The 9,113-nt window shown below is 38.2% G+C and overlaps 1 protein-coding gene across 1 annotated transcript in view; it reads left to right on the top strand.

Annotated features, from left to right (window-relative positions):
- Positions 1–245: 245 nt before the first annotated feature.
- LOC126248004 (prefoldin subunit 2-like) overlaps positions 246–9,113 on the top strand; it is a 28,084-nt gene continuing 19,216 nt past the window's right edge. Inside the window, exons 1-2 of the mRNA XM_049948585.1 lie at positions 246–513; positions 596–719. Coding sequence (XP_049804542.1) covers positions 389–513; positions 596–719 — 249 coding nt within the window. The 5' untranslated portion in view covers positions 246–388. The remainder of the gene's footprint in view (positions 514–595; positions 720–9,113) is intronic.

The following is a 9,113-nucleotide window of genomic DNA, read 5'->3' as shown; positions in this document are numbered from 1 at the left end:
CAATATTATTTCCTGTCGAAAGAATTTATTGCAGAAAACTATTTTCGGCAACAGTTGTGCTGTTAAATTACAAATAACGTATGGACAATATTGTTAATTTCTTTCACTTGATCAGAAACTAAAATGAAAGCTCAACTTAAAATTTGTGCAAGTGTCCAATCGGCGAGTGTTTGACGTATCGACTTCTCTTCTGCGTGGTTGGATAGCGCTAATTTTAAACGTATCTGTGGAATGTAGTAGGTTTGCAGGAACTTGCCATATTTGGTGGACTTGTACGGTTCTGAAAATAAGTAATTGTTTAAAATATCTGCAAGATGGTGGGGAGGTTTGCGGCAGATTTGTTGCCATTCGGTGCAAGTGAGCGTATGTTCACATTTCTACGGTTGCGATGGCGGAGGAAAGGAAGAAACCCAGAGACAACGATGTCGTCGAAAAGTACCGCGACATGATAGCTGAACGGCGTTATTTGGGTGCAAAACTTGCTGAAATGGAAATGGATTTGGAGGAACATCGGTAAATATGTGTTTATCAGCCAAAGGTATAATAAGTATCTTGCAAATTGCTGTATCTAGCAAATAGAAAACTTTTGTTCCAGGCTGGTGACAGAGACACTGAAGGGAGTTGACAGTTCAAGAAAATGTTACAGAATGGTCGGAGGTATACTGTGCCAATTAACTGTTAAAGATGTGTTACCTATTCTTGCCAGCAACGCTGAACAAGTACGTACATGCTTAAAACATCACTTTTGAATCTTGTGCCAGCCCCAAGTTTATTATATTTCTATTCTACATAGTGCTATTTACTGCCAAGTGTAATTGTCAGTCCAATAATTGTTATATACAATCTACGTCAGATGAATACAATATGTAGATAATAACATGGATTTCGAAAGTTGAGTAATTAGTTGTTTTATGGACTATCTGGCTTACATTTGATAGATTCATTAAGAACAAGAGGTAGCCACATGGCGCATCATTAGTGCATTGCTTATCTTGTGAGATTAATATCCATTTTCACGGTTTTTCATTCTATGTGTAGTGCAACTATGCCTGGAATTTTTGTCATCAGATTGACACTACTTTGGTTTTTGTTACTGCAATGTACAGGAGTTATGTAAAACTAAAATCATAGGCATATTGTTAACATTTTCATCCTTGGCCTCAAAGTTCGTTCAAAGAGGAGGTAATCTTCCAAAGGATGAGAGCACCAGATGAAAGATGAAGGCCATGGTAAAAGTTGTACTGGATTCCCCTTCCATTTTTCACTATGGTGCGGACTTAGGAATTAGGCTTTATTACTGGTATTTTTGTTACCACAACCAGATTTTCTGCATTCACATTCATTGACTTCGCGAACGCCCAAACAAATTGCCACCTTCCAACCTAACTGAGAATTTCGGGCACGGGGTCCAGTACGCAACTTTAGCAGGAGACGATTTGAAACAAATGACTCAGAAAATGACAGTGTTTAACTCTCGTACTGACAAATTTTTATGTGTACTGTATTCCACCGTTGCACTGTGTTGGTAACTGAATTCCAGAGTAGAGTCCAAAACTTTCATTATATTTGGTAGTTGAACAGCAACAGGATCAAACTTGCATACACATAGCAGTTTCTTGTTATCATACAAAATTCTTATTTATTACTTAATTTTTATAAAATTAAAGACCTTTTGGTGTAGAGTTCCATGTGCAGTCTTAAAAATAAATAGCTGGTATCTCTATGAATCCACCTACATCTTTCTGAAACATCGTAAATGTTTACATATATGTTGGCAACATAATTCAATGTTGGGATTGGGGCATATGGTATCAACATGGACCTGAACTTTCAATAAAGTAAGTTTGAAATGTTTGTGTGTTGGGCTGTGAAGTTCACACTCTTATCCCTTATTGTAGAAATAAATGAGCATGTCAGCCCACTGTTTCCTCTGTTGTGATTATCACAGTCTTATGTTCTGTTTTCCTTGTGTAAATAATTATACCCTGGGAATACAGACTTTGATAGAGTTGAAAAAGAGTATTGTTATGATCTACTTCCTTTAGTATGGGATGAAAGGGTCATGAGAACAAGAATATAATTTTTGACCATAAGAACTGACAGAAAACAATAATAAAAATTCGCAGGACTAGCAGCATCTCAAAAGACAAGATTCCATTGTTATGGGTGAGGCAATTTGCACTTTGTTTCTTGATAATTAAAAGGTAATATAACAGTATTAATACAAATAAATTAAAGAGTGGTCGATGAACATATGAATAGTTGTTCCACCTTCCCTTTAAATCCAAGTATCAGAAATTTGCGAAGTCAGCTGTTTATCCACTTTAAAATCTTGTTACAGGTGGGACAGCAAATTGACCCACCAACATTTCACAAGAACTGTGAATTAAACACTTAGTGTGTTGAACACATTGAATTCGCACTATTAAAACAGTTCTCTGTGGTTAAATATAAATAAATGTAACATTATTAATATTTACTTACAAAAATTACAATAGGAGACCATCACAGGTGGGACAAGAAATTGTCTCGGATGGGGCTCATGAAGTGGAAATCAGTTTTATCGTGAGAGGGCAGAATGGGGCGCTCCGTTAAACTCAAGGACTTCGAATGTGGGAAGGTGATTGGGTCATATGTCTGTATGCGACCTTGTCTGTTGACCGACAGAGACCGCCGCCATGTGAAGAGGGTCGTAATGTGTAATAGTCAGACATCTATCCAGACCATTAGACAAGAATTCCGAACTCCGTCAGGATCCACTGCAAGTACTATGACAGTTAGGCGGGAGGTGAGAAAACTTGGATTTCATGGTCAAGCGGCTGCTCATAAGCCACACATCACGCCGGTAAATGCCAAATGACGCCTTGCTTGGTGTAAGGAACATAAACATTGGATGATTGAACAGTGGAAAAATGTTGTGTGGGGTGATGAATCACAGTACAGAACATGGCGATCTGTTGGCAGGGTATGGGTATGGTGAATGCCCAGTGAACGTCATCTACCAGCCTGTGTAGCACCAAATGTAAAATTCGGAGGCGGTTGTGTTATGGTGTGGTCATTTTTTTCATGGAGGGGGTTTGCACACCTTTTGCGTGGCACTATCACAGCAAAGGCCTACATTGATGTTTTAAGCACTTTCTTGCTTCCCACTGGTGAAGAGAAATTTGGGAATGGCGGTTGCCTCTTTCAACATGATCGAGCAACTGTTCATAATGCACAGACTGTGGCAGAGTGGTTACATGACAATAACATCCCTGTAACGGACTGGCCTGCACAGAGTCCTGACCTGAATCTTATAGAACACCTTTGGGATGTTTTGGAAAGCCAACTTTGTGCCAGGCCTCACCGACTGACGTAGATACCTCTCCTCAGTGCAGCAGTCCACGAAGAATGGGCTGCCATTCAAAAGAAACCATCCAGCACCTGATTGGATGTATGCCTGCGAGAGTGGAAGCTGTCATAAAGGCTAAGGGTGGGCCAACATCTTATTGAATTCCAGCATTACCGATGGCGATATGCTAAGCACTATGCCACCCTGGACAGTAGCTAGGCACAGCTGCACGGACTACCCTAGTATGCCTCACTCCTTGATGCTGACGTGCTGTCCAGTGTAGTTAGAGAGCTTCTGCAATGCTATTAGTTTATGGGGAATATCAAGAGGGCTGAAGTGTGAATGGGAATTTGGATTGAGAAGGGGTGCATGCTAGGGTAGTCTGTGCAGCTGCTTGAAGCCACTGAGCTAGGGTTATGTAGCAGTTAGCATAACTACCTACTGAGTAGGAAACTTGGGTTTGAATCCCATCCTTGGTACAAATTTTCATTCATTGCTTTGGTCTGCATGTATACATCATATATATTTGAGACTTGAAAAGGTCTCTGGAAACACATAGTTTTATTTTATCTTTCTAACATGTTTGATATCTTGATTTGGGAGTATAGGAAGAACTTGTTCACTCTTTGGTGTCTCAGATTGGCAAAAGAGAAAAAGGACCCACTATCAATTCAGGAAAACATTGTATACAGTGTGTGTGTGTGTGTGGAATAGTGTGTGTTAGAATGATTGAATGATCAGTCGACACCAGTATCACTGAACATAAACTGCGTAGTAGGTTGGGGCAGGTGGAGAAATTGGCAGTGGCGGAACAGACACCATGAGGGACTGATAACATAGTAAACTTTGTCAAAATGGAAGTTCTTGCTGTAGAGAAGAACTATCACACCAGCTTGTTCAGAGAAGCTATAGAAATATACAAGATGATAGCTTCATGGTGAACAGATCCTGGAGTCCATGGTGAACAGATCCTGGAGTCCCCTGCTGCAGCAAATGACCCTTGCATGTAGCAAGGGGAGAATCTCAGCGGAATGGCCATGAAAAGGCCCTTGGCTGTTGGCGTGTCAGGTACATATCATATGTGGCCACAAGGTCAACTCCAATCCATCACCAGCAATGGATGTTGGAGCTTTGACAATGCCAGCCACTCATGTTGCCAAAGAAACAGAGACTGAGTGAGGTGGCGCAGTGGTTAGCACACTGGGCTTGTTTTTGGGAGGGCGGTGGTTCAAACTCACATCCGGCCATCCAGATTTAGGTTCTCCGTGATTTCCCTTAATTGCGTCAGGTGAGTGCTGGAATGGTTCCTTTGAAAGGGCACGGCCAATTTCCTTCCCCATCCTTCCCTAACCCGAGCCTGTGCTCTATCCGTATTGACCTTGTTGTTGACAGGACCTTAAACACTAACCTCCTCCTCCTCCTCCAGATTTAAAGACAGAAACCAGCAGGCGGTTTGTCAACAAGTGGCCACAAAAGCCTTAACAATTGTATAATTATATGCCCAAATCTGTGTGAATTCTATCTTGAAATTTGAAACTTCAACAAAATAAATGTTCTTGTCATGATTGTTTGGCGTTTGTTCTGACACTGCACCTTCAAGATTGTCTGTCTGTGTAGGTCTTAGAAATATGATTGTTTATCACTCATCATAATCTTACAGATAAGAGAATGTACACTGGGTGTAAGGTGAAAAATTAGATTTCAGTATCTGGATATTCTTGGTTAAAAAACGGAAGAAAGCAGGCTTCCTTTACTGTCATGTTCTTTTAACATTTCTGCATGCTAACTCTTTTCACAGTAGCTGGTTCTACAACAGACTTGACGTCCTTCATACTAGGTAATTCCTTGCTGATTTTACTTGTAAGTTAACAAGATTATTTCTTGTCTTCTAAGAAAATCTGCTTGTTGCCTTTTTAGACCGTTTTTCCCATAGATTTTTTTACAGCTGCTGATTTTTTTGAAGGCTCGGAAGGAAGCAGTTTCTTTACCAAAGAAACATCTTTACTGAGGGAGACATTTACACCGATGAGCTAAAACAATGACTGCCTGTTTGTGTGTTGTTTTGCTTTTCAAACACAGTACAACACTGATATTGCTTGACATGGATTCTATAGGTCCTTGATAGGTTTCAAGAAGTATGTATGAGGCACCACGTGTCTCACATAAGTGTTGTTCCAGTAAATGCTATTGGTAGGTGGGGATACACTACACATAGCCTGCACCTGAATAGGATGGGGAAAAATAAGTTAGGTTCTCCATTAACAGAAACTGTAAGGGGGTCCACAGTCACACAAGGGGTGATCCCTCTGGTTAATGGGTCCAGGCAGACAGGGTTTTTAGGTTAAATCCAAAGTCCAGACAGATGACAAGATAAATAGAATAAATAAACTTCATGTACAGTAAATAGGGGTAAAGCTAAGGCAGTATCAGTTTACTTCATCAAAATATCAGGGGAATAAAAAATAAAGTAGATGAGCTATTAGTGTGTTTAGATGATCTCAAAAATAAAAATGAGATTGTTATACTCTCTGTCTGAACACCAGGTAACTGTGGGCATGGATAGTGTCAGTATAAGTGGATATAATTTAGCATCTTACACTTCTAGATCTAGGATGGATAGCGGAGGAGTTGCCATTTTCATAAAACAAGCGTATAAATGTAAAACTGTAGAAGTAAGCAAATTTTGTGTTGATTAGCACTTTGAGGTTTGTGCATGTGGACTTCAGCAAGATAATGTAGTATTGATATTAGCAACAGTGTGCAGGTCCCCATTAGGAGACCGGGAGCTGTTCATAAATGTTTGACACTCTATTATGCTGTCTGTCAGACAAAAAGAAGTAGTTATTAATCTTTGGTGATTTCAGTGTAAACTTTCTAAGTAATTCTGATAGGAAAAGTGAACTAGAAGTGTTATTAACAACAGATAACTTAGAATCAGTGGTCCATTTTCCTATATGTATAGCTCAAGACAGTAGCATTTTAATAGATAATGTATTTGTACAGAAAGAGGATGTAAAACACACATGCTTTCCCTTTGGTAAATGGATTGTCAGACCACGACACACAACTGATTAACTTACAAAACCTAACAGGGTGTACAGTTCGGAAACCATTAAGTAAAAGTGTGAGGTCGCTCAACCCAGTATCTATAGAGCACTTCAGAGAAAGCTTAAGAAATGTTAATTGGGGAGGTTATATAATAAGCCAAATGCTAATGATAAATGCAACATATTTCTTGATAAATTTATATTCCTTTTTGAACATTGTTTCCCAAAGAAAATTACTAAATGTAGCACCACACACTCTTCAAAGAAACCTTGGATTACTACAGGTATTAAAGTGTCTTCAGAAAGAAAAAGAAAACTATATGAGACAGCGAGAACTAGTAAAGATACAGAAGTAGTTAATACACTAAAAAAATTATTGTAACATACTGAGAAAAGTTGTAAGGAAATCAAGAAATATGTATGTTAGAGAAGAAATTAAAAACTCCAGCAATAAAATAAAATCAATATGGAATGTTGTTAGAAGGGAGACAGGAAAAGTAACCACTGGGGGAGGTAGCATTACTATGAAGGAGAATGAGACCATCCTAACCAGCTAATGTATTTAACAACCATTTCTTAAGTGTAAGAGAAAAAAATTGGTGAGAAGAGTTCAAAAGAAAAAGCCAGGCAGTACATGGAAGAGTCTGTTTTGAAAAAAATTAGTCAGATTAAGTTTCACCTAACAACCTCCTGTGAAATAAGTAAAATTATTAAATCTTTGAAAAATAAATGTTCTGTTGGAGTATATGACATCTCTAAGATATTAAAACAATGTGGAGCAATTATTCTGAGTCGCATATATAATGCATCACTAACTCAAAGTATTTTCCAAGACAGGTTAAAATATGCCATTGTCAGGCGCCTCTACAAAAAAGGGGACACGACAGATGTCAATAATTATTGGCCAGTATCCTTGCTTACAGCATTTTCAAAAATCTTCAAGAAAGTAATGTACTCAAGAGTGGTTAGCCATTTCAACAGTAATGGGATACTTAGTAAATCACAGTTTGGATTTCAAAAATACTGTTCCACTGAGACAGCAATATAAAATTTCACTGTCCACATAATAGAGTCTTTAAATAGTAAAATGTCACCAATTGGAATTTTCTGTGACTTGTCCAGAGCATTTGATTGTGTGAACAATGACATTATGTTACAGAAATTACAATTCTATGGTATAAATGGAATAGCATGTGAGTGGCTTAAGTCATACCTACAGAACAGGAAACAAAAAGTTTCTTTATATGGGTCAAGTGATTTATTTAAATAAGTTTGCCACTTCATCTAACTGCAGTGAAATTACATTAGGTGTTTCACAGGGTTCAATCATGGGTCTGTTCTTCATATATGTGATCGACCTCCCTTCTTATCTGAAACAAGAAGCTGAACTGACACTGTTTGCTGATGATACAAGCATCATTATTAATCCAATAAAAGAAACTCCAATTGAAATTGATGCAAATAAGGTCTTTGGAAAAGTCATTAATTGGTTTTCTGCAAATGGGCTTGCTCTAAACTTTGAAAAAAAAAACACAGTACATCCAATTTTCTGCTGCAAAATGTACAGTTCCTTCAGTAAATATAACACATCAACAGAAGTCAGTAGACAGGGTAGAGCATACTAAGTTTTTGTGTGTTCATATAGATCAGAATCTTAATTGGAAAATTCATATTTTGGATCTTCTAAAGCGACTAGGTTCAGCAACTTTTGCAATCAGAACAATTGCCGATTTTGAGGATATAGAAATTAGTAAGCTAACATACTTTGCATACTTTCACTCTCTGATGTCATACGGAATAATATTTTGGAGTAACTCAACATTTAGACAAAAAATATTCGCTACTCAAAAGAAATTGGTTAGCATAATGTGTGGGGTTCATAGTCTCACATCTTGTAGGCATCTTTTTAAAAGATTGGGAATTCTTACAACAGCCTCACAGTACATTTACTCACTAATGAAATTTATTCTCAACAACATGGTACAATTTAAAAACAACAGTGACATTCGTGATTATAATACCAGAAAAAAGAAAGACTTACACTATCCTTTACTCAACCTAACTTTGGCACAGAAAGGGGTAAAATATGCTGCTATAAAATTTTTTGACAAATTACCAGATGTGTGACAGACATCAGTAACATCTTCAAAAATAAAAATAAATTGAAATCTTATCTCCTTGACAACTGCTTCTATACTGTAGATGAATTCTTGACTAGGAATAAATAAGTCGATAAATATAGTATATGCATTTTGTGCCATTTAAGGGAATGGGCTAAATAATAGGGATATTAATCTGTTACTCTCTCTCTCTCTCTCTCTCTCTCTCTCTCTCTCTCTCTCTCTCTCTCTCTCTGTGTGTGTGTGTGTGTGTGTGTGTGTGTGTGTGTGTGTGTGTGTGTGTGTGTGTGTGTGTGTGTGTGTTAAAAAATCTTGTTTCATATGTGCATTTCTTGTGCACTTGACACATTCCACATCATAACGGCTACTGTACCGTGCGATTGACCAGTGGAACACGAAACAACTAAGTCTATTCACAAGTCACTAAATTCCCACGAATTATGGGGTGGTGGGTTGTGGGCACGTAGCTGGTGCCCAATAAGTGTTCCAGTGATTACAGATCAGAGCATTTGCTGGCTAAGGCATCAATGAGAGTTCACTATCATGCTCCTAAAACCACTGAAGCATAATTCTGGCCTTGTCATGAAAAGTTACCCGGCTGGAAGATGTCATCCC

The sequence above is a fragment of the Schistocerca nitens genome, chromosome 3, assembly GCF_023898315.1.
Source record: "Schistocerca nitens isolate TAMUIC-IGC-003100 chromosome 3, iqSchNite1.1, whole genome shotgun sequence".
Taxonomy (NCBI): Eukaryota; Metazoa; Arthropoda; class Insecta; order Orthoptera; family Acrididae; genus Schistocerca; species Schistocerca nitens.
The sequence above is the reverse complement of the archived record's forward strand: the minus strand, read 5'-3'. Positions and strand labels throughout refer to the sequence as shown.